Here is a 25,888-nt window from a genome sequence, read left to right as displayed (position 1 = left end):
TGGGCACTGAGGATGCTGTGGGACACAGGGACAGGGACACAGAAATTCCAGAGTGAGAGGGAAGAATTCCCCTCTGCTCACCCCCAAGGCAGCTCCTCGAGCCGACGGAGAGGCTTTGAAGGAGGTCACTTCCCCAGGACCTGCAGGACTTTGTGCAGCCAGGAAAATTCAGGAAAATCCCAACAGCAGAGGGGTGGGGTGGGAGTGAACCCAGCAGAATCCTCTCAGCCCCAAAAGCCATTCCCTGCCGTGTCCACCCATCTCCCACGGACCCCACACAACCCAAAAAGGAGCTCCCCAGGCAGCTGAGCTTCCCTGTTTTCGTCCACAGGCAGCAGGGAGAAAATTCCCTGTTCCTCCAAACCCAAAATCACCGCCCCACACAGCCTGGCAGCCAGCAAGGAGGGGCCCAGAGACCAAATTCTCCCTGCCAAGGAAGGAAATGGAGCTTTCCTGAGCTCCTGCAGCTCTCCCAAAATGTCCTCATGCACTGGCTGTGACTCTCCCTTATCCCAAAATTCTGCTGCTCTCCATCCTGCAGGAAAATCCCAGCAGGGAGCCCCTGCACGGAGCCACAACCCCTGCAGGTGCTGCTTTAGAGGAGAGCTCTCCTTACAAGGGAGTTTTTCTCCTGCTCTTTTGCCTCCCTGCCTTTGGAATTTAGTGAGGAGAAAGGAGCCAGGGCAGCCAAAAAAACAGGATGGATTTGGGACCACAAATGTCTTTATTTACTTGAAGGAAGGTTGGTGCTCTGGGGATTTTTTGCCAGCTCAAGAGCCTCTGGCTCACAGCCCTCCCTCCCCTGGCTCAGACCACAGAGGGAGAAACGAAAGCTGAGCCACAAAGATTTGCAAAAACAAGCCCAGGAATTGCTGCAGAGCCATAAACCATCAGGAGAAATGCAAACTCCATCCTCCAAATGCAGCGGGGTTTGAAGGCAGGACCTCCAGGCTGCTCTAAACACAAGAATAAAACATTTCTTTCCCTCTGTCTGCATGCCTCCACAAGCACACAGTCTGTCTCGAGCTAACACTCGTGTGGTTTTTATTAAATAACCATTCCTTTTAGGAAGATTCTTTCAGAGCAGCTTATTTCTGCTCACCAAATTCCTCAGTGCAGGCAGCTTTTCCTGTTGTAATTGTTCTTTTTAGCCAGGAATGTTCTTCCAGAATTTTCTCCAGCAGCTGCATTTCAGATCCCATTTTTTAAAAATGATGGAAAAATAAAGAGATCCCATTTTTTAAAAGTTATGGTAAATAAAGAACTGTGGCATTTTTTAGCATTTTCAACAGGGCCTGAATTTTGAGATCAAAGGCAAAAAAAAAATTCAAAGGTTTTCCATTGACAGGGACACCAATTCCAAAGCTTTTTCATTGACAGGAACACTGAAATTCCAAAGGTTTCCCACTGGGAGGTGCTGGGAACCCGCTGGGCACTGAGGATGCTGTGGGACAGAGAGGACACGTGACAGGGACACAAATTCCAAAGCTTTTCCATCAACACAGGACACAGAAATTCCAAAGGTTTTTCACTGAAAGGTGCTGGGCACTGAGGATGCTGTGGGACAGAGAGGACACGTGACAGGGACACACAAATTCCAAAGCTTTTCCATCAACACGGGACACAGAAATTCCAAAGGTTTTTCATTGACAGGGTTTTTCATTGACAGGGACACCAAAATTCCAAAGATTTTCCATTGGAAGGTGCTGGGCACTGAAGATATTGTGCGACACAAGGGAAAGTGACAGGGACACAGAAATTCCAAAGGTTTTCCTCTGGAAGGTGCTGGGCATTGAGGATGCTGTGGGACACACGGGACAGGTGACAGGGACACAGAAATTCCAAAGGTTTTCCTCTGGAAGGTGCTGGGCACTGAGGATGCTGTGGGACACAAAAAATTCCAAAGCTTTTCCATCAACAGGGACACAAAAATTCCAAAGGTTTTCCACTGGAAGCTGCTGGAAACCCGCTGGGCACTGAGGATGCTGTGGGACACAAAAAATTCCAAAGCTTTTCCATCAACAGGGACACAAAAATTCCAAAGGTTTTCCACTGGAAGCTGCTGGAAACCCGCTGGGCACTGAGGATGCTGTGGGACACAAAAAATTCCAAAGCTTTTCCATCAACAGGGACACAAAAATTCCAAAGGTTTTCCACTGGAAGCTGCTGGAAACCCGCTGGGCACTGAGGATGCTGTGGGACACAAAAAATTCCAAAGCTTTTCCATCAACAGGGACACAAAAATTCCAAAGGTTTTCCACTGGAAGCTGCTGGAAACCCGCTGGGCACTGAGGATGCTGTGGGACACAAAAAATTCCAAAGCTTTTCCATCAACAGGGACACAAAAATTCCAAAGGTTTTCCACTGGAAGCTGCTGGAAACCCGCTGGGCACTGAGGATGCTGTGGGACACAAAAAATTCCAAAGCTTTTCCATCAACAGGGACACAAAAATTCCAAAGGTTTTCCACTGGAAGCTGCTGGAAACCCGCTGGGCACTGAGGATGCTGTGGGACACAAAAAATTCCAAAGCTTTTCCATCAACAGGGACACAAAAATTCCAAAGGTTTTCCACTGGAAGCTGCTGGAAACCCGCTGGGCACTGAGGATGCTGTGGGACACAAAAAATTCCAAAGCTTTTCCATCAACAGGGACACAAAAATTCCAAAGGTTTTCCACTGGAAGCTGCTGGAAACCCGCTGGGCACTGAGGATGCTGTGGGACACAAAAAATTCCAAAGCTTTTCCATCAACAGGGACACAAAAATTCCAAAGGTTTTCCACTGGAAGCTGCTGGAAACCCGCTGGGCACTGAGGATGCTGTGGGACACAAAAAATTCCAAAGCTTTTCCATCAACAGGGACACAAAAATTCCAAAGGTTTTCCACTGGAAGCTGCTGGAAACCCGCTGGGCACTGAGGATGCTGTGGGACACAAAAAATTCCAAAGCTTTTCCATCAACAGGGACACAAAAATTCCAAAGGTTTTCCACTGGAAGCTGCTGGAAACCCGCTGGGCACTGAGGATGCTGTGGGACACAAAAAATTCCAAAGCTTGTAAATAAAGAACTGTGGCATTTTTTAGCATTTTCAACAGGGCCTGAATTTTGAGATCAAAGGCAAAAAAAAAAGCCCAAAGACATTTAACTAGAAATGGCAAAGTATGAGAGAAAAAATGCTCTGCTCTCTCCACGACAGCACTAACAGGCAGTTTGCAGGAGGTGGGAGGAAAGGCAGCTCTCCTTGTCACTCAGGAATCTTTAATTGTGTGCTCCAAAAGCAGAACAGGAGGTGTGAGACTCCCACGCTGCCAGGCCCACTCCGGGGACAGCAGAGCCCTCCTGAAACGACTCCAGCTCCGAAATACGCTCTGAGCTTTGGGGGATGGTGCTGGAGTCTGAAATGTAAAGAACTCTCAGAACTTTGGGCCTGGAAGCCAAAGCTTGGAATTAAACCCAGGATTTGATTTTAGACCTTGGAAAAGGCTTCTAGACTTATGGGTTAGAGGTGAGAATGTGAATTTATAGTGAATATAAATAGTGAATATAAATAGTGAATTCACTATATAATAGTGAAATTATATAGATACAATATGGATATAGATATAACATATATAGATATAATATACACAGATATAATATACATAGATGTAATATTTTAGAATATATATTAGAATATATAGATATAATATTTAGAATAGATAATATAATATATAATAATTATATTACAATATATAATATATTATGTAGCATAACATTATATTATAATGTATTATACTATATCATATTATATATTTTCTATTATATATTATATATTATATAGTATATAGTATATATTATATAGTATATAGTATATATTATATAGTATATAGTATATAGTATATATTTTCTATTATATATTTTCTATTTTCTATTATATATATAGTATATAGTATATAGTATATATTTTCTATTTTCTATTTTCTATTTTCTATTATATATTTTCTATTTTCTATTATATATTTTCTATTATATATTATATATTATATATTATATATAGAATATTATATATTATATATTTTCTATTATATATTAAATATTAAATATTAAATATTATATATTAAATATTATATATTAACTATCAAATATCATATATTACATTATAATACATAACATATAATAATTCTAATATGTAATATATATCTAATATTTAGAATATATATTTCAAATACTTACTATATTAGAATACATAGATATAATATTTTTTAAGCAGAGACAGGTTAAGATAAGCAGAGAAAAATTCAGAGTTTTATGTGAATATCCTTTGAGCACCGCAGGTTTCCTCCTCTCCTTTCATCTCCCCACAACCCCCTCCGTGACCTCCAAAAAAGTGCATTATTTACCCGCAGCAATCCCTCGGCTAGGGACAGTTTTTCCTGCTTTTGCAGCCAAAGCAAAGCAAAAGGCAGGGATGTTTTTGGCGAGCACGACTCACCGGATGGGCTCGGGCCGCAGGTGGTGGTTGAGCCCCTGCAGCAGCTGCTGCGCGGTGAAGGGCGCCTTGCCCGGCGCCCTGCGGATGTCCAGGTGGGCGGCGTTGGCCAGGGCGTGCACGCCGCTGTCCGTGCGGCTGGAGATGTGGAACTTGATGGGAGCGCTGGGCTTCAGCTGCTCGGCTGCCTTCTGACAGGGAAAGGGGAAAATTGGGGGAAATGCAGCAAAATTACGGCAAAAATACGGCAAAAATGCGGCAAAAATGCGGCAAAAATACGGCAAAAATGCGGCAAAAATACGGCAAAAATGCAGCAAAAATACAGCAAAAATGTGGCAAAAATGCAGCAAAAATACGGCAAAAATGCGGCAAAAATACGGCAAAAATGCGGCAAAAATACGGCAAAAATATGGCAAAAATATGGCAAAAATCCGGCAAAAATATGGCAAAAATGCAGCAAAAATGCGGCAAAAATACGGCAAAAATGCAGCAAAAATACAGCAAAAATGTGGCAAAAATGCAGCAAAAATACGGCAAAAATGCGGCAAAAATACGGCAAAAATGCGGCAAAAATACGGCAAAAATACGGCAAAAATGCGGCAAAAATACGGCAAAAATGCAGCAAAAATACGGCAAAAATGCAGCAAAAATACAGCAAAAATGTGGCAAAAATGCGGCAAAAATACAGCAAAAATGTAGCAAAAATGTACCAATAATTCGGCAAAAATTCTGCAAAAATCAACAGAAATTCAGCCATAATTCTGCCATAATTCGGGGAAAATTCAGTACTAATTCGGCAAAAATACAGCAAAAATGCAGCAAAAATACAGCAAAAATCTAGCAATAATATGGCAAAAATTCAGTAAAATTCAAGCAGAAATTCAGCCATAATTCTGCAATAATTCGGGGAAAATTCAGCACTAATTCGGCAAAAAATCAGCAATAATTCAGCAATCATTCAGCAATGATTTAGTAATAATTCAGCAGTAATTCAGCAATAATTCAACAAATATTCAGCAAAAATTCAGCCATAATTCAGCCATAATTCAGCCATAAATTGGCAATAATTCAGAAAAAAAATCAGCAATAATTTAGCAAAAATTCAGCAATAATTTAGCAATAATTCAGCAATAATCTAGCAAAATTGTCTTAAAACCTGAGAAATCAGCACAGAATCTGAAAAGCCAAAACCTGAGGCATCACTCCTGGCTAACCACACCTTGCGTTGCTCCCAGAGGAGTTTGGAGTTACTGTGGGCTGAAAAGAATTGAGGGTTTGGGAGAATTTCTCCTAAAATCAGTGGTTTTTCAGCTTCTGCCCTGAAATCACCTCAAACAGAGGATCCAAAATGCCACGAGAGCTTCCTTAGGGGGATAAAATAAAGTCAAAATGAACTTCTCATCTCTATCCTCTGCTTTGTGTAGTGTGAGCTTCCTTCAGTGCACAAAATAAGTGAAAAATATTCATTTCTTTATCTGTTTTGTGTTGTGTGAGCTTCCTTCAGTGCACAAAATAAGTGAAAAATATTCATTTCTTTATCTGTTCCAGCTCCACCTGGATAATCAGGAACCAAGCTGGATCAGCACAACACTGAATTTCTCCACTGGAAACCAGACTGGAGAGGAAAAGAGGAGCAATGCCTCAAGTAAATCTGATTATTTCCCCAGCAAAATCCACAAAGGTGCCAGGACTGGGGGTTTTCCTTCCACAAATGAGATTTTTCTTCTCCATCAGATTTTTCCCACCTTTCTGAGCAGCCCAGGGAGGAATGGCACCATCAACACCACCAAATAAATCCCAGTCTGTGAAGCTCAAAGCTTTGTGGATTTTTTTTTTCCCTCCAAAATACACTGATAATATTCTACCAACTGCTGCCTCCAGCTTCAATTTTAATATTCCATTTCTTTTGGATGGGATAAAATCTCCTGGAAGAGAGAACTCCTGAACTTCTCTTTGCAGGCAGCTAAGAAATGACCCCTTCACCTTTGCAAATATTTCCTATCTGAATATCCAAAATCCTTTGAGTACTGAAGGTTTCCTCCCCTCCTTTAATCTTTTAATATCCCCCACCCTGAATTTCAAAAAAAATTGCATTATTTACATGCAGGAATTGCTTGGATAGGGACCAGTTTTTCCTGTCCTTGCTCTCTTTCATCTGAGCTTTTGGTGCTGTTCATCCTGTTTGGGATCCTCTGTGGGTTCCCAGGGGGGAACTGAAGCAGGAGTTCAAGATTTCACCCAGCTAAAAAGAAATGAAGAAGATAAAGGAATAAAGGAGCTGGGCTCTCCTGTGTGTGTGAACTGAGAGTTCACAGCTCTCTGCTCCCTCCTTTAAGCCACAGGAAACATCAATTTTTAAAAAAAAAAATTAGTTTTTTTATTTAGCAGATGCTATAAACACTGAAATCTTGGCTTTGGCACCTGCTGGAGGCCTCTCACATCTCGCCCATCTGAATTTATCCTGAATTTTTCCACGCAGCCACATTCCTGGAGCAGCCAGGGTGGAAGTTTATCCCTCAGACATGCCAGGGATGCAGGGGGAAGCATTAATTGCATTTAGCTGCTGCGTCCTGCTAACAGGCTCCATTCACTGAGCCTTCCATAGCTGGAATTACGCTGGAATTTCCACTGCTGGCTGCCAGAACGATATGGATCCACATTCCAGCTTGCTTTTATTGCTCCCAGCTCACTTTTCCTCTCATGCTGGAGGGAAGAACGAGCCCACTGATGAACATCACCCATGGCAGGGGAGCAAAAGTTCATCCACTTCTCTTCCTGAAGTCTGAATTTAAAAAATAAAAAATAAAAAAATCCTCCAGATTTTCCATCGACCTTTACAGGCATTGGGAATGTTTTGGAAAAATAAATTTTTCTTCCCCTGGACTGGTCATGCTTTCATCCTCTGGCCTCAGACACAGAGGCTGCAGTGCCCTGCCAGGGAGCTGCACAATTTATTAATTACAGTGTTCTAATAATTAATAACAAGCAAGCTGCTGGTTGCAAGTCATGCCAGCCTCCCTGACTCACTGGGTGCTATGTCAGCTGAAAGTAATTAAAAACCCAGCTCATTTGCAGTTGGATGGATGAAATGGAAGTGAATGCCAGAAAGGACACGCTGAGAATGTGGATTTTGTTAGAAGAGAAGGTTTCCAAAGCAATCTGCGACATCGCTGGGGTTATTATCAAAACAGAGGCTGAAGATGACAGTTCTCTTTGTCTGCTTGAATTTCTTGCTCTTTTTTTAAAGGATGTGGGGAAGGAGGTTGGACCAGAGCTGCCTTGCATAGTAAGGAGCTGGTGTTTCTCCTTCGTCTCCTCTCCTCCTCCCTTTTCCTTTCATGAGGAACAATTTCTGCCCTCAGCACAAGGCTGCTGGCCAAATCAGGATTTTGGGAGGGGAAGATGAGTTTGGGCAGCAATTCCCAGCAAAATGGGAAATGGGAGATGGTTCAGGCAGGCCTGAGAGGGATGGGAAATCTGCAGATCCCAAGAAAACAGCAAAAGGTGAGATCTTCCTTTATAGCAGAGACATTCCTAAGAATTGAGACGGCGCCTGAAGTCCTGGATGTGAAAATTTCCATGAATAACTGGAGGGAGCCAAATGACAGAGCTGCGACCTCCCCATGAGGGGAAACAAGGCCTGGAGTTTGCTTTGGGCCCAAATTGGGATTCTGTCCTTCAACATCTGTGTCCAAGAAATGAAATGTTGTCAGCAAAGCTTACCCCCTCAAAAGGAGATGAAAACTTCTACAGGAGACACAGCATGAAGTTCTGGATGTTGAAAGTTCCAAGGAATAACTGGAGGGAGAGAAATCACAGAGCTGCAACCTCCCCGTGAGGGGAAACAAGGCCTGGAGTTTGCTTTGGGCCCAAACTGGTGCTCCAAGACTTGTCTCCAAGAAATCAAATGTTGTCAGCAAAGCTCACCCCCCTCAAAAAAAGATGAAAAGCTCCTACAAGACACAGAGCATGAAGTCCTGGATGTTGAAAGTTCCAAAGAATAACTGGAGGGAGTCAAACGACAGAGCTCCAAGCCCTGGATGTGGGGAAACAAGGCCTTGAGTTTGCTTTGGGCCCAAACTGGTGCTCCAAGACTTGTCTCCAAGAAATCAAATGTTGTCAGCAAAGCTCACCCCCCTCAAAAAGGGATGAAAAGCTCCTACAAGACACAAAGCATGAAGTCCTGGATGTGAAAAGTTTCCACAAAGAACTGGAGGGAGACAAATGACAGAGCTCCAACCTTCCCATGAGGGGAAACAAGGCCTGGAGCTTGCTTTGGGCCCAAATTGGGATTCTGAGTGCTCCAAGACTTGTCTCCAAGAAATCAAATGTTGTCAGCAAAGCTCACCCCCCTCAAAGAAAGATTAAAAGCTCCTACAAGTATCTCTGGACTAAACCAAGGCTCCATTTCCTCTGGGCAGTCGCAGGGCTCTGTCACAGAGCAGCAGCAAGGACTAAAAAAGCTTTGCAGTGACACAAATCTGCTCAGCCCCAGCCCAAAGTGACACAAAACCAACCAGCCCACTCCAATTTCCACAAACCAGCTGCTGGAACACCAAGTCTGCACCTCCCAGGTTATTTGCTTACAAACAAATGGCTGGACATCCTCAGAACACAATAAGGATCTCATTAGAGCTTTAATTTTGCCCTTCCCTTCGCTCGCCTTCCTGGCTTTGGGGAAAGCAGTGAAGTTCAAGGCTGCAGAGAAAAGGAGGAAGGAAGAGAAATTCCTGCAGGCCCCAGAAGTTTTCTATTAAAGCTGCTTTAAGGCTTCCCATGTGGTTCCAATAGACACAGCAGTGCCCAGCATCAATACCACCACATGAAAGCACCGAGCTGGCCCGCAAAGTGCTGATACTGGGGAAAAGGCAACACCAAATAAGCTCATGTTTGTCTTTTTCTCCTCTTCTTTTCTCCTCTAATCATCCACCCTACCCATGTGCCTGCTCAGACATCGCTGGGATAATGCAGAACAACTGCTGGGCTCACCCCCACATCCAGAGCCTGGGGCCCTGCATGGCTCAGAGGATGAGATAAATGGGATAGAAAATCCTTTTTGGGTTCTGCACAATATTTAGCCACTTTCTCTGCCACAGTCTCAGGCAAAAAGCCACATGAATACACCCTTAGAACTCTTGATTCCAGACATAATTCCTCACACTTTCCTTTTGAGTCCATGCCTCAGGTTTTGGCTTTTCTGTTTCTCACATTCTGTGCTGCTTTAGTGTGCTTTAGTGGGTCTGGGTTCATATTATGGGATGGTGAGCTCTGTGCACAGAGCAGGGAGACAAAACAATTCCTGCTCCAGCTGGGCACCAAGGACAAATGATCCAAATCTCAGCCCAAGAGCACAAACAGCGTGGGCTGGAGAGAGAAGAACAAGGATGGGACTGCAGGGGCTGAGCTGGGATTGGACAATGAACTGCAATCTGCAAATGGACTAAAACTTATAATTTTGTGCCCGATCATCCATTTTTTGGATGACCATTTTGGTTCACCTTGGGTTCATTTTGGGACCATTTTGGTTCACCTTGGGTTCATTTTGGGACCATTTTGGTTCACCTTGGGTTCATTTTGGGACCATTTGGGTTAATCTTGGGTTCATTTTGGGACCATTTTGGTTCACCTTGGGTTCATTTTGGGACCATTTTGGTTCACCTTGGGTTCATTTTGGGACCATTCTGGTTCACCTTGGGTTCATTTTGGGACCATTCTGGTTCACCTTGGGTTCATTTTGGGACCAGTTGGGTTAATCTTGGGTTCATTTTGGGACCATTTTGGTTCACCTTGGGTTCATTTTGGGACCAGTTGGGTTAATCTTGGGTTCATTTTGGGACCATTTGGGTTCACCTTGGCTGCAGCCCTGGCTGGGCTCTCGTGCTGCCCAAGGTGGATCCACTGAGGAGATCTTTTTTGGGCTCTCGTGCTGCCCAAGGTGGATCCACTGAGGAGATCCTTGTCATAAATCCCTGCTTTATTCTTTAACTCTGTCCAGCCTCAGCTCTAGGGCAGCCTTCCCAAGAGAGCAGCAGGAATTCTCAGCCCCACAGAGCGTGGGGATGTCCTGCCCTTGTCACCTGGGGTGTCACCAAGGCTGCTCCTGGACAGCTCTGTCCTCCACAGCACCAGGGCTGCAGAGCAGAGCATCCCAAAGTGCTGCAGTTTGGGATTTGGGTCAGACAGCCTGACCACAGATGGGAGCTGAGTGACAAAATGTGCTCTGACCCGCAGGAATCAACAACCTCTTATCTTCCAAGCAGGCACAACTTTCATTTTGAACTCCATGATGCTTCCAAGACAAGAGAAATAATTCACCTTCCTTTTGATTCCTGACTCAGCAGCACAACAGCAGCTTGTAATTAATTTACAATTTAAATCACAACTGCATTTTGATGCTCAGGTGACCCATTTTCTACTCCTGGGTGTAAAATTGGGGTTTTTTCATTCCTGTTCACACTCTCTGCCAGCCCAAACAGCACCTGGGCTTCTCAAACCATTCCCAGGTCCAAGGGAATCCCTGGGAGCAGTGCAGGATTAACAGGATTTTTTTTTCCCCCTGGCATAACAGAACTCCAAAATAAATTTAAAAAAAATGGGAAGCAGCACAGAACAATGGACATCCTGCTGTGCTTTGTTCTGCAAACCTCTGTCAGGAACATCCTCTCCTGGGAGAAAACAGCATCCAGCTGCTAAATCCATGAAGGAACTGGACATGAAGCAGGACTGAGGCAGTTTTTAGGACAAGCCACAAGTGTTAACAAAGCTCAGGTGGGGCAGCAGCTGAGGGGCTCTCAGAGCCAGTTCTGGGCTCAATTAAGTCTCACTGAAGGGTTCACATCTTTTTAAGGTCAGAATCTGTATCATGACATGATTTTGGGTATTTGGTTTTGAACTTTGCAGTGTTTAGCACTCTGCCAGTTTTACTGAGTGTCCACCTCAAAATAATATTCAGCCCTGGTAATTTCTGGAGCTGAATAATGTGACCCTAAAAGCTTCATTTTCATGACAACAGGACCTACCTCCAGATAATTCTGGACTCCAACCAGGGCCTGATCACTCTTGGTCTCCATAACCCCACTGCAGAGCAAAACAAATATGATTTATTGATGTGTGGCAACATTTAGGGAATTGACAGAGCCCACCAACAAATCCAGGACTTCCTGGGGGACTTCCTGGATCTTGCAGGGAACAAACACTGAGGATTGGGAAGGGAAAGTGCCTTATTGGCTATTGAACTTATTAAAATTTAAATTATTAAAAGTGGTTATTTTCAAGAAGGGATGTTGGAAATAAAATAATCCTTCAAATGTTCCTCTCTGGACTGGCCCTTGAGACTGAGGCTGACAGGAGTATAAGGCAGATAAATTAAATTATTTGGAGATAGAACTATTTTAGGGTCAGGAGCTGGTTGCCAGTTGGAGGCCAGAACTTGTGAGTGTCATAAATTGACTAAAAGAGTTTGTGATGAGCTTCCTGCTCTGTCCTCCTGCCTGGGAGAAACCTCCCTTCTTCTCTGCCCTTTCCTGTCTTTTTGCCTTGTTGGTTTTATGCATTTCCTGCCTGAACCATCCCTTTTTCTGTGCACAGCAAGGTCCAGCTCCCTGCCTGCTCTCACCTGCCCAGCAAGGGGTTAATCCCTCACCTGGACACTGTTCTCATCCATCCCTCACCAAACTCTGCCCTCTCCAAATTCTGTCATCCCAAACTCTGCTCTCCCAGACGCTGCTCTCCCTAAATTCTAAATTATGCTGTCCCAAACTCTGCCATCTCAAACTCTGCTCTCATTGCTTCCTCCCCAAACTCTGCTCTCCCAAATTCTGCTCCCCCAAGTTCTGTTCTCATCCATCCATCCCCAAACTCTCCCCTGCCTAAACTCTGCTCCCCAAACACTGTTCTCATCCGTTCCTGCCCAAACTCTGCTCTCTCCAAATCCTGTCATTCCAAACTCTGCCCTCTCCAAGCTCTATCCCCAAACCCTGCTCTCTCTAAGCTCTGTTCCCAGGCTCTGTCCCCAAGCTCTATCCCTGAGCCCTTCTCTCCCAATCCTGCTCTCTCCAAACTCTGTCCCCAAGCTCTATCCCCAAACTCTGCCCTCTCCAAACTCCATCCCCCAGCCCTGCTCTCCCAGCCCTGCTCTCCCAGCCCTGCTCTCTCCAAGCTCTGTCCCCAATCTCCATCTCCCAGCCCTGCTCTCTCCAAGCTCTGTCCCCAATCTCCATCTCCCAGCCCTGCTCTCTCCAAGCTCTGTCCCAGGCTCTGTCCCCAGTCTCCATCCCCCAGCCCTGCTCTCTCCAAATCCTGCTCTCTCCAAGCTCTGTCCCCAGTCTCCATCTCCCAGCCCTGCTCTCTCCAAGCTCTGTCCCCAGGCTCTGTCCCCAGTCTCCATCCCCCAGCCCTGCTCTCTCCAAATCCTGCTCTCTCCAAGCTCTGTCCCCAGTCTCCATCTCCCAGCCCTGCTCTCCCAGCCCTGTCCCCAAGCTCTGTCCCCAGGCTCTGTCCCAAATCTCCATCCCCCAGCCCAGCTCTCCCAGCCCTGCTGTCCCAGCCCTGCTCTCTCCCAGCCCTGCTCTCCCAGCCCTGCTCTCCCAGCCCAGCTCTCCCAGCCCTGCTCTCTCCAAGCTCTGTCCCCAGGCTCTGTCCCCAGTCTCCATCTCCCAGCCCTGCTCTCCATCCCTCCCCGGCGCTGCTCCGCTCCCGCACGTGGCTGGGCCCAGCGGGGCACGTACCTGTACCTGGTGCCAAAGTACTGAAAGAACACCAGGTACCGGGCAGGGGCACCGCCCATGGCTGGGCCGCGGGGACCCGGGCACAGGCCCGGCGGGACCCGGCACGGAGAGCGGAGCGGGGCCGGCAGCACCGCCCGGCAGCGCCGCCCCTTCCCCCGGCCGGCACGGCCGCTTCCGGCTCGGCACGGCACGGCTCGGCTCGGCACGGCACGGCTCGGCTCGGCACGGCACGGCTCGGCACGGCACGGCGGCGAGCGGGAGAGAGCGGGCTGGCGAGGAACGGGATGGGCTCGTGGGGACCGGGGATGTGATCATAGGGACCGGGATAGGCTGGTGGGGACCGGGATGGACTGGTAGGGACCGGGGATGGGCTCGTGGGAACCGGGATGTGGTCATGGGGACCGGGGATGGGCTTCTGAGGAGCAGGGATGGGTTGATGGGGACCGGGAATAGATTGATTGGGACCGGGGATGGGCTGGTGGGAGATGGGACCTGCTCATGGGAACTGGGACCTGCTCGTGGGGACTGGGATCTGCTCATGGGAACTGGGACCTGCTCATGGGGACCCTGGATGTGCTCATGGGAACTGGGATCTGCTCATGGGGATGGGATGAGAGCTGGGATGTTGTGCAAACACCAAACCCCTCTGGAACCCTGTGCTCTGCCTTGGATGCTCCTCAGCTCTCCAGCTGTGCTGCCTGCAACTCAGCTGGATGGAAGAAAATCATAATAATAAAGATAATAATAATATTGTGTTGATTTCAGCTAAGAAAACACATAAAGCAGGGGCCACAAGAGATGCTCCAAGGGCTGGGAGAGCTGGGAATGTGAAAAACCTGGAGAAGAGAAGCTCCAGAGAGACCTCAGAGCACCTTCCAGGGCCTAAAGGAGCTCCAGGAGAGCTGAAGAGGGACTGGGGACAAGGGACAGAGTGACAGGACATGGGGAATGGCTTCCTTGGAATGGAATTCCCAGGGAAGCTGCCCCTGGATCCCTGAAGTGTTCAGGGCAAGGTTGGAGCACCCTGGGGTGGTGGCAGGGGTGGGAACTGAGTGATTTTTAAGGTCCCTTCCAAGCCAAATCCTGCCAGCACGGGCGTTCCAGGCAATCCCAAACCATCCAGTTCAGCCTGGAAAGATGTGTAAATAACAGCTGAGAGGAAATAACAGCTCCAGGGACAAAAATAAACCAAGAAAATGGTAAAACACAAAGGCTGCAGATGTTCTCAATGCCTGTAATCTGCATTTAAAACTCCTTTCTAAAACACTGAACTGCAATATCTGGATGGGCAAGAACCTCAAACAGGCACCCAACTCGTTGGTGAAGCAGGGAGAGGAAGAGAAAAATCCCTGGAGAGAAAAATTCCCCTCATGCAAGTCTGAGATCTGTTTTGAATGGCAAAACCCAGGCAGCTTTCAGGCCACACACCATGCTGGAATGAAAAAAAGTTATGACTTTCAGCTCTGGAGAGGAGGGGGATTTCTAATCCTTGTGCAGGCAGGAGCTGCTCACTTCCATCCCTGCCGGTGATGCCTTTGGATTTTAACTTCTGTATTTTTAATATATTTGCAGTTCTTTAGTGCAGAACTCTAAATTCCATGTACAGTGTGAGCTGCTGTCTTCACATTTTATTTTCAGATGCAACAATTCCTCTCCAGGCCTGGGAATCATGGACACCTCACTGCCTCAGGACCCAAAAAAGTTAAACAAAAATGAGTTGGGGGGGGGAGAAAATTTGGGGTAAATTCCTTCATTACCTGAAGCTGTAATTGGGAGATTCACCCCCAATATGCAGATGAACCAAACATAAAAATATGAAAACCTGTGATTTGTTGTCCATTTTTTTGGGGGGGCTTCATCTGCCCTAAATGTACCTGAAGGCCCTTCAAATAAATAGAACTGCTTTTTATTCTCTTTAATTTTGTCTGGCCTCTGTTTTTAGGCAGCACAAAAAGGCATCACTGGAAAAGGAGCCTTGGGTTGGTTTGACCTCTGTGAAACCTCACAAAACAGAAAGAAAAAGAGCTCACCTCACCCCTTCTCCTGGGCCCAGGTGTTTTCCAGGGCTAATTCCCTCCCCTGAATTCCTCAGAACACTCCAGCCTCTGATAACCCTTAAATAATTCAGATTTTTGCTCTCACTCGTGGCTGTGGCCAACAAATCAAGGTCTGGGTACAAGAGCCTGGTCTAGAGGTGAATTTTGGCTGCAATTTGTGTGCAAAAATGGCATTAAACATGAAATTTCACCTCATTTCACTTCTGGGAACTCAGATGGAAACAAGAGCCTGGTCTGGAGGTGAATTTTGGTGTTAATTTGTGCGCAAAAATGGCACTAAACATGAAATTTCACCTCATTTCACTTCTGGGAACTCAGATGGAAACAAGAGCCTGGTCTGGAGGTGAATTTTGGTGTTAATTTGTGCGCAAAAATGGCACTAAACATCAAATTTCACTTCATTTCCTCACTGTTCCTGTCCATGGCTGGGTGAGGTCTCCCTGTGACACCTGCCATGGATTCAGACACACCTGGGGCTCTTGTTTCACTCTTGGCTTCAGTTTAGGTCTTTATTATGTAGGATTTTCTTCAAACATGGGATTTCCACTTCAAGCCTTTCTCTCAGTTCAGATGGAAACGACAGCCTGGCCTGGAGGTGAATTTTGGCTGCAATTTGTGTGCAAAAATGGCATTAAACATCAAATTTCACTTCATTTCCTCACTGTTCCTGTCCATGGCTGGGTGAGGTCTCCCTGTGACTTCTGTCAGGGCCCCCTGGCCCTCTTGTTTCACTCGTGGCTTTGGTTTAGACGTAGGATTTTCTTCAAACGTGGGATTTCCACATCAGGCCCTCCTCTGAGTTCACAGAAAGTTCATTTAAAACCATCAGTGAACGATGTGGTTGCTGCTGCTGTGTCTGTGGTGCTGGGTGGGTGGAAGATCAGGATTAATTAACCTCAATTAGCCACACCACATTTTGTTGCCTGTCCTGTGGCAATGGAATTCAGTTCGGCTGGACCCACAAATCCAGATGTGCTCCTTCCCCCGGGGGATTCCTGCAGACTTATCCCCTGGATGCTGGCAGCAGCAAATCCACTGCCCATGGAAAATTAAAAAGTGGATTAAGGAGGGACAGGATTGGTGCCAATCCTGCTGCTGGTTATGGAATTTTACCACTGGATTGGGGTTGTTCTTCCTGCCTGAAAATCCTGCCTGGAAATCATGGAATGGTTTGGATTGGAAAGTTGAAATTCTGGAAATCCTACCTGGAAATCATGGAATGGTTTGGATTGGAAAGCTGAAATTCAGCTATTCTGGAAATCATGAAATGGTTTGGATTGGAAAGCTGAAATTCAGCTATTCTGGAAATCATGGAATGGTTTGGATTTGAAAGTTGAAATTCTGGAAATCCTGCCTGGAAATCACGGAATGGTTTGGATTGGAAAGCTGAAATTCAGCTATTCCAACCCTCTGCCTCGATCACCTTCCACCAGGCCAATTTGCTCACCCTGACCTTGGATGTTTCCAGGGATAGGAATATTTCCAGCCAAAACTCTCTGGACAATCTAATGTGGGAAATAGATTTGTAGAGAATTACAACATCTGTATTGTCTCACCCTTCACGTGAGACCAAAAATAAAAGTTTTTAAAACATCTTTCAGTTACCCCATCTCCAGGTCAGAAAAAAAGCATAATCCAACAATCTTTGACGTTATTTTAACACCCTCATGGTAAAAAATTCCTCCCTGGTGTGACCAGCTGGCCCTGAGGTTGTCACCATCCACCCGAGCCGGTGTCACAGCCAGCTCAGCCCTGAGCCACTCCTGTCCTGAGTGTCTTCTGAGCCTCACCCTCACCCAAAAACCAGGAACAGGCAACGTTTTCTTCATGGAAAGGGTTTGGAATGGGCTGCCCAGGGAGGTGCTGGAGTCCCCATCCCGGCAGGTTTTTAAGGGTGTGGCACTCAGTGCCAGGTCTGGGTGGAGTTGGAGTCGATGCTTTCACTCTAAAAAGGACACTGAGGGGCTGGAGCACGTCCAGGGGAGGCCAGCGAGGCTCTCAAAGGGCTGAAAATGACTTTTGAGGAACAGCTGAGGGAGCTGGGTTGGGTCAGGCTCCAGAAGAGCAGGCTCAGGGAGCCTCAGCACTTCACAGGGGCCGTTCAGGTGGGGTCTCATCCCTTCTGCCGTGAGAGGAGGAGAGGAAACTGAGGCAGGGGAGATTCCCATCAGATACTGAAACCTTGGGGTGCTCAGCTCTGGAATGGCTGCCCAGGGAGGCAGAGGGGTCCCCAGCCCTGGAGGTGCCCAGGGTGCCTCTGGTGCTGCGCTCTGGGGGTGCTGAGCCGAGCTTAAAGCTCCCGCCAAGGCTGGGGACTCCGGGCATCTCCGAGCTCCTTCCCAGCCTGGCAGAACCCGCGGGGCTGGGGACAGGGGACGGGGACGTGCCCGTGTCACCCACCCAGCACAGCCGGGGGGGCTGGAGGGGTCAGGGCTGTGTCCGGTGTGTACAGAGGGTCAGGGCTGTGTCCGGTGCATGGGGGGAGGTCAGAGCTGTGTCCGGTGTGTACAGGGGGATCAGAGCTGTGTCCGGTGTGCACAGGGGGATCAGGGCTGTGTCCGGTGTTCACAGGGGGATCAGGGCTGTGTCCGGTGTTCACAGGGGGATCAGGGCTGTGTCCGGTGTGTACAGAGGGTCAGGGCTGTGTCCGGTGTGCGGGAGGGGGGTCAGAGCTGTGTCCGGTGCATGGAGGGGCCAGGGCTGTGTCCGGGGGCTGGAGGGGTCAGGGCTCTGTCCGGTGTGCGGGAGGGGAGTCAGGGCTGTGTCCGGTGTGCACAGGGGGATCACGGCTCTGTCCGGTGTGCACAGGGGGGTCAGAGCTGTGTCCGGTGTGCGGGAGGGGGTCAGGTTCCCGGTGCTGTTCCCGGTGCCGTTCCCGGTGCCGTCCCCGGTTCGGTGGCGGTGCCGCGGGAGGCGGGCCGGTGCGGGGGGCGGGCGCTGCCCGCGCGTCTCGCAGCCGGCGGGCGATGCGCTTCCTCCGCTGAGCGCAGCGCGGCCGAGCCCGAGCCGGCAGGATGACGGTGGAGTTCGAGGAGTGCATCAAGGACTCGCCCCGGTTCCGGTAAGCGCAGGAGCGCCGTGGCCGCCTCGGGAACGGCTCGGGGCGGTGCGGGGCGAACGGGAGGACGGGCAGGGCCGCGCCCGGGCCCGGGAAGGGCCGGAGCCGGGGCCCGGCGCGCTCAGCCGGCGATGCCTCGGGCCGCAGGCGCTGCCCTCCGTGCCCGCATCCCTCCCGTTCCCCGCGAATCCCTGCCGTGTGCCCCGCATCCCTCCGTGTCCCGCGCCCCGCCGCGCTCGCACACGAACACCGCGGGGTTCTCGGGGCTCCGGAGCCCGCCGGGAGCGCGCATCCCCCGCGGGGCTCGGCCGGGCGGCGCTGCTCGGAGCCGCCCGCTGGGGAACACGCTCATTTTCCATGCGCTCACATCCCCGTCTCTCGGAGGGTGGATGATTATTTTTTATTTATTTTTTTTTTTAAGCGGTCTTGGAGGAATCCGGGCTGTGACAACAAAGGCTCCGGCTTGGCTGTGCTCGCAGCCACATCAGGCCGCTGCGGGGCTGGGGGGGAAGCAGCCGGCAGCTGCCGCTCCATTGTGCCCGGAGCATCCCGGCTGCGTGTCCGGAGGGGCTGCCATGTGCCGGGATGTGCCGGGATGTGCTCGGGGCAGGGCAGGGATCCCGCAGGCAGCGATGCCCGCCGCCCCAGCGCTGTGTGCATCAGCGAAATGCAGACAAAAGCCTGCGGGAGCGGCTGGGGCTGCCTGCCTGCCTGCGCGGGGGAAGCTCCTGGGGCTGCCTCTGCTTCCTGCAGATGTTTCGTCTTGTTCCTGCTCGGAATCTTTTTGTTTACCGCAAGAAAAAAAAATAAATCATCCAGATAACAAAACCCGTTTTGTCGGAGGAGCGTTCAGGATGGTTTCCGAGCCGCGCGATGGTTTTCTGCATTTCTAGAAACGCTCGTACCGCGGGCTCCGTGCAGAAGAGCTCCGTGCCACAGGCCCGGCTGCCAAATTGGCGTTTTGTGGTGGGTTTGTGTGCTCGTGGAGGTAAAAGCAGTGCGAGGGGTCCTGCCGTGGCCGGGGTTCACCCTGCGGGGAGAGCCTGCTCGTCCTGCCGCTGGGCAGGGCCAGGTGAGGTGACAGCTCTGGCATCCTGGCATCACGGGGCTTATTCATGGAGCTGGGCAGGAAATGCTTTCATCAGCCCTCTGCTCGCTTAGCACCCAGTAGGATTTATCCAGTAGGATTTAGTCACCTTTATTTGCCTTTTTTTAAACTATAATTAGGATTTATCCACCTTTTTCCTCCTTTTTTCAGCCTATAATTAAGATTTATCCACCTTTATTCCCTTTTTTTTTCACCTGTCATTTGGATTTATCCACCTTTTTCCCCCTATCATTAGGATTTATCCACCTTTATTTTCTCTGTTATTCCCATTTTTTGTCCCCCCCTGTGCCATGAGCTGCTGGCTGGCCCCGAGCCAGCGCTGTGACCTCGCTGTCCCCGTGTCTGTCTGTCCCACATGGCAGTGACCCTTTCCTGCTGACGTCAGCCCCGATTGATCTGTTCATTTATTTATTTTACCCATTTTCAGTGTGTGTGTGTGTGTGTGTGCGGGCTCCAGGCCAAGTTTTTTAGCATTCAGGCAACATCATCCTGCTCTGTCCACAAAAACAAAACAGCTCTCAGAGCACTGCCTTGGATTTTTATCAAAAGCACTTTTTTTAAGGCTGGAATTATGAACTGCTTCCCCCGTGGCCAGACACAGAATGTCTGTGAGAGGGAGAACACGAGCTTGGGATGGGGAAATCAGCTTGGAATATTTAAGTTATGAGCACCTCAGGTATTGAGAAATGCTGGTGTTAGGAGGGAAGAAAGGAACCAAGTGGAAATATTTAGAATTTATATTTCAAATATTGAGAAATCTTGGTGTTAGGAGGGAAGGAAGGAACCAAGTGGAAATATTTAGAATTTACATCTCAAATATTGAGAAATCTTGGTGTTAGGAGGGAAAAAATTAATTGAGTTATTCAGAATTTACACTGTGGATATTGAGGAGTCCTGATATTAGAGGGAAAAAAAGAACCAAGTTAAATTACTGAGATTTTGCACCTCAAATATTGAGAAATCCTGGTGTTAGGAGGGAAGGAAGGAACCAAGTTGAAATATTTAGAATTTATATTTCAGATATTGAGAAATCCTGGTGTTAGGAGGGAAAAGAAGAACTGAAATCTTCAGACTGGACACCTCAGATATTGAGAAATCCTGGTGTCAAATCCACCTCATCCCTTCCCATGATCAATTCCAGTTCTACACAGAAAATTGACTTTTTTAATGTTTCAATTCCATGATTTAGCTGTGTCTCAGCAGCTTGACAGGTGAAGCTGATTTTTTCAGGCATCTTGTAGAACAAACACCTGATAATTAACATCTAATAATTAACAATCACCCCCAACTCAGTGTCAAATCCACCTCATCCCTTCCCAGCTGATCAATTCCAGTTCCTAAAAAGAAATTTGACTTTTTCAATGTTTCAATTCCATGGTTTAGCTGTCTCACCTGCAGCTTGGCAGGTAAAGCTTTTTTGCCAGGCATCTTATAGGACAAACACCTGACAATTAACATCTAATAATTAACAATCACCTCCAACTCCATGTTAAATCCACCTCATCCCTTCCCAGCTGATCAATTCCAGTTCCTACACAGAAATCTGACTTTTTTAATGTCTAAATTCCATGATTTAGCTGTCTCACCTGCAGCTTGACAGGTGAAACTGATTTTTTCAGGCACCTTGTAGAACAAACACCTGATAATTAACATCTAATAATTAACAATCACTCCAGCTCCGTGTCAAATCCACCTCATCACTTCCCACCTGATCAATTCCACTTCTACACAGAAATTTGACTTTTTTTATGTTTTAGCTCCATGATTTAGCTGTCTCACCTGCTTGGCAGGTAAAGCTTTTTTGCCAGGCATCTTATAGAACAAACACCTGATAATTAACATCTAATAATTAACAATCACCCCCAACTCAGTGTCAAATCCACCTCATCCCTTCCCAGCTGATCAATTCCAGTTCCTACACAGAAATCTGACTTTTTTAATGTTTTACCTCCCTGGTTTAGCTGTCTCACCTGCTTGGCAGGTAAAGCTTTTTTGCCAGGCATCTTATAGAACAAACACCTGATAATTAACATCTAATAATTAACAATCACCCCCAACTCGGTGTCAAATCCACCTCATCGCTTCCCAGCTGATCAATTCCAGTTCCTAAAAGGAAATTTGACTTTTTTTTATGTTTTACCTCCCTGGTTTAGCTGTCTCACCTGCTTGGCAGGTAAAGCTTTTTTGCCAGGCATCTTGTAGGACAAACACCTGATAATTAACATCTAATCACCTCCAACTCCATGTTAAATCCACCTCATCCCTTCCCAGCTGATTAATTCCAGTTCCTAAAAAGAAATTTGACTTTTTCAATGTTTCAATTCCATGATTTAGCTGTCTCACGTGCAGCTTGGCAGGTAAAGCTGATTTTTTCAGGCATCTTACAAGATAATTAACATCTAATAATTAACAATCACCTCCAACTCGGTGTCAAATCCACCTCATCCCTTCCCAGCTGATCAATTCCAGTTCCTAAAAGGAAATTTGACTTTTTTTAAGTTTTTATCTCCCTGGTTTAGCTGTGTCTCACCTGTTTGGCAGGTGAGGCTGACTCCTGGCAGGCGTTTTCGGGGTGTGCCCGCAGTTCAGTCAACAATTGAATGAGCCGGCAGGACCCGTTCCTGCACCTCTCAGATAAAGTGCTTTTATCTCCCACCAGGAGTTTGGGAAATCTAGGAACGCTTTTTTTTTGTGGGAATGGATTTGTGGGGAATTCTGAAATCCACTGAGAAATCCAATTTAATCAATCCTCTGCTCACTTGGCATCCATTGGGATTCATCCACCTTTATTTCCCATTTTTTTCACCTCTCATTAGGATTTATCCACCTTTATTTTTTCCCCTTTCTTTTTAATCTGTTACTAGGATTTATCCACCTTTATTTCCCTTTTTTTTGGTCTGCCATTAGGATTTATCCACCTTTATTTCCCTTTTTTTTGGTCTGCCATTAGGATTTATCTACCTTTATTTTTTCCCTTTTTTCACCTCTCATTAGGATTTATTCACCTTTTTTTTCACCTGCTATTAGGATTTATTCACCCTTTTTTTCCCCTTTTTTTTCACCTGCCATTAGGATTTATCCACCTTTTTTCCCCCTTTTTTTTCCATCTGTCATTAGGATTTATCCACCTTTTCCCCCCTACCATTGGAATATTTATTTATATATATTTTATATATTTATATAATGTGTATTTATTTATGCATACATATTTATATTTATAGGTATATTTATAGGTATATTTATAGGTATATTTATAGGTATATTTATAGGTATATTTATAGGTATATTTATAGGTATATTTAGACTTATAGGTATATTTATAGGTATATTTATAGGTATATTTAGACTTATATTTATATTTATAGGTATATTTAGACTTATATTTATATTTATTTTTATTTATCTATATATTTTAGTGCTGGGTTGTTGTTGTTATTGTTTTTTGTTTTTTTTATAAGGTATTATTTATATATAAAAATGCTGCTCATGGTGGAGGGAATGAAGCACCAGTTTGGTGTCAAGGCTTAGCAGGGAACAGCTGAATTTTGGAGAGGTTTTTGCCCTGGATTATTTTGGGCAGGAAGGCTGGGAGCTGTAACCTGAGCTGCAGGAGGGATTTGGGATTTTGGGATTTTGGGGTTTGGGGTGGCTGCAGCTGTCCCCGAGTTTGTCACAGCACTGCTTCAAAATCAGAAACTAATTCATTTCTACTTACAGTACTTTATAAAATATTTTCAGTTTATTAGCTGAAAATATATATTTATCTATTTTAGTTTATCTGTTTTAGATTTGGGGTCTTCCCACAGGGATAATTGGGGTCTTTATAATGAGATATTTGGGGTATTTATAAAGAAATATTTCTGGTGTTTATAAAGAGATATTTGGGGTCTTTGTAAAGAGATATTTGGGGGCTTTATAATGAGATATTTGGGGTATTTATAAAGAGATATTTGGGGTTTTCCCACAGGGATATTTGGAGTCTTCATAAGGAGATATTTAGGGTCTTCCACAGAAATATTTGGGGTATTCCCACACAGATATTTGGGGTCTTTATAAAGAAATATTTGGGGTTTTCCCACAGGGATATTTGGGGTCTTTATAAAGAGATATTTGGGGTCATTATAAAGACATATTTGGGGTCTTCTTAAAGAGATATTTGGGGTCTTCATAAAAAATATTTGGGTTTTTCCCACAGGGATATTTGGGGTCATCATAAAGAGATATTAGGAGTCTTTATAAAGAGCTATTTGGGGTCTTTATAGAGATATTTGGGGTTTTCCCACAGGGATATTTGGGGTTTTCTCATGGAGATATTTGGGGTCTTCCCAGAATGTTATTATTTATAATTTTTGAGGATTTTTAACAGTTCTAATTCTCTAAAATACCTAGTTAAAAACGACAAAATCTTTAACTCAAATTCAATTCCTGAGCCCAAAACCAACCTGAAACTGGAAAGCTCCTGAAGTGGAGGAAGGAATGAAATTCAAATTTCTTCAGCACTGGCCCCTTTAAATCCTGCTTTCATAACTATGGCATTTCAGCCACAAGATGAATTATTTTATATAAAAAAAAAAAGAATTTTTCTGGTTTTGCTTAAAATTAAACCAAGCTTCTGCTGGCTGGGGGAACTTGGTTATCTGGAATAAAGAAAAGAACCCTTGAAAGGGGCGTGGAGTCCAAGTCTGGCTGGATTTTGGGGACAGGACAAAATATTTCTGGGAGCTTGAGGGGTTATTTTTTTCTTTTTTTTATTTTTTTTTTCTTGTTTGCTCCTCTCTCTCAGGGCTGGATTGGGATTCCAGGCATTTGTTTGTTCCACTCAGGCGTTGCTGAGCTTTATCTCAGGTAGAGCTTTGCTCCAGAAATGAGGGTGGAGGAGAGGAGGTGAGAAAAAAGCAGAATTCAGAGTTCCTGTGGGGAAGAGAAGGGAGAATTTGTTCCTTTTTTGGCGGCAATTCCAGGCTTGGAGGGAGGAGGGAACGTGGAAAAATGAGATTTTTATGCCTTGAAGCTGATTTTCCTTCTCTGGGGCAATGCAGAGTTAAAATCTTGGAACGGGCAAGAATTTGAGGGGCAGAATTTCCTGCCTGGAGGGTGGTGGAGTTGTGTTCCTTGTAATTAATTAAGGAATTAATTGGATTCCTAAATCCCAGGCTGTGAGGGTGAATTTGGGGTGAATTTGGGGTGAATTGAGGGGGAATTTTGGGGATTAAGTGGAGGTGAATTGTGGGTGAATTGAGGGGGAATTTGGGATGAATTGAGGGTGAATTTGGGGATTAATTGGAGGTGAATTTGAGGTGAATTGAGGGTGAATTGGAGTGAATTTGGGAATTAATTGGAGGTGAATTTGGGGATTAATTTGTGAAAAGCCCATATTAAAATAGATTATATTTATTATGAATGATATTAATTATAAATATGAATTAATATTATATCAATTATACAGACGTTAAAATAGAAATTAATATAAAATATATAAAATATACGATATAAAGATGAACTAATATTAGATTAATTCTAAAGACATAGAATATAAATATTATATGGAATATAAAATATAAATATAACATATACATATTATATCCAATATTATATTTATTATAAATATTAGATGTACTATAAGCATAGAATTATTAGCTTAAATCATAAATGCAAAAATGAATAAATATCAATACAGATTTTTATTTATTATCTAGAAATATTTATAGATATTCATTATGACACGTGCCTGTGACACAGGGCTGCTGGCCCAGCTCACGGGTGGCACCTCCCAGAGCCAAGTGCTCACTCAGTCCTTAAATAAGCATGGAGTGGCACTGTCTAAACAGATTATATCATATCAGGGACTGGGGTAATCCTTCCTGCATCCCCGGGCTGCTCCATCATTGCCATTCCCTTGGGAAATGCTGCTGCTCCCAGCACTGTGTGTGTGAGCACAGATGAGCTTCCAGGGCTTGGAATGGTTGGGATAAACTCAGAGGATGTTTAATAAAAAGGGAATAAAAGCCCTGGCCACCCAGGGGTGAGGCTTTCCTCAGCACCCAGGGCTTGTGCAGGATCCTTCCTGCATCCCCAGGCTGCTCCAGCTCGCTCCATCATTGCCATTCCCTTTGGGATAAGCTCACAGGATGTTTAATAAAAAGGGAATAAAAGCCCTTCCCACCCAGGGGTGAGGCTTTCCTCAGCACCCAGGGCTTGTGCAGGATCCTTCCCTGCATCCCCAGGCTGCTCCAGCTGGCTCCATCATTGCCATTCCCTTTGGGATAAGCTCACAGGATGTTTAATAAAAAGGGAATAAAAGCCCTGCACACCAGGGGTGAGGCTTCTCTCAGCACCCAGGGCTTGTGCAGGATCCTTCCTGCATCCCCAGGCTGCTCCAGCTCACTCCATCATTGCCATTCCCTTTGGGAAATGCTGCTGCTCCCAGCACTGTGTGTGTGAGCACAGATAAATTCAATTCCTGAGCCCAAAAC

The 25,888-nt window shown here is 46.0% G+C and overlaps 2 protein-coding genes across 2 annotated transcripts in view; one reads left to right on the top strand and one right to left on the bottom strand.

Annotated features, from left to right (window-relative positions):
- Nucleotides 1-1,408: 1,408 nt before the first annotated feature.
- LOC121360140 (tRNA pseudouridine synthase-like 1) lies at nt 1,409-13,367 on the bottom strand (the record flags this gene model as incomplete). The annotated part of the gene is made up of 4 exons (XM_041479670.1): nt 13,193-13,367; nt 11,486-11,543; nt 4,470-4,657; nt 1,409-1,444 (listed from the first exon to the last, which is right to left on the bottom strand). Coding segments are annotated over exons 1-4 (341 nt in total), but the record flags the coding sequence as incomplete, so codon positions are not given.
- Nucleotides 13,368-18,150: 4,783 nt separating this feature from the next.
- LOC121360141 (arf-GAP with coiled-coil, ANK repeat and PH domain-containing protein 3-like) overlaps nt 18,151-25,888 on the top strand; it is a gene marked incomplete at its 3' end in the record, with an annotated part of 48,085 nt that continues 40,347 nt past the window's right edge. The window contains exon 1 of the mRNA XM_041479671.1: nt 18,151-18,310. Coding sequence (XP_041335605.1) covers nt 18,264-18,310 — 47 coding nt within the window. The remainder of the gene's footprint in view (nt 18,311-25,888) is intronic.

Source organism: Pyrgilauda ruficollis, unplaced genomic scaffold, assembly GCF_017590135.1.
Source record: "Pyrgilauda ruficollis isolate IOZ18807 unplaced genomic scaffold, ASM1759013v1 scaffold493, whole genome shotgun sequence".
Lineage (NCBI taxonomy): Eukaryota > Metazoa > Chordata > Aves > Passeriformes > Passeridae > Pyrgilauda > Pyrgilauda ruficollis.
Note: the sequence above shows the minus strand (reverse complement) of the source record. Positions and strands in the feature narration are given on the sequence as shown.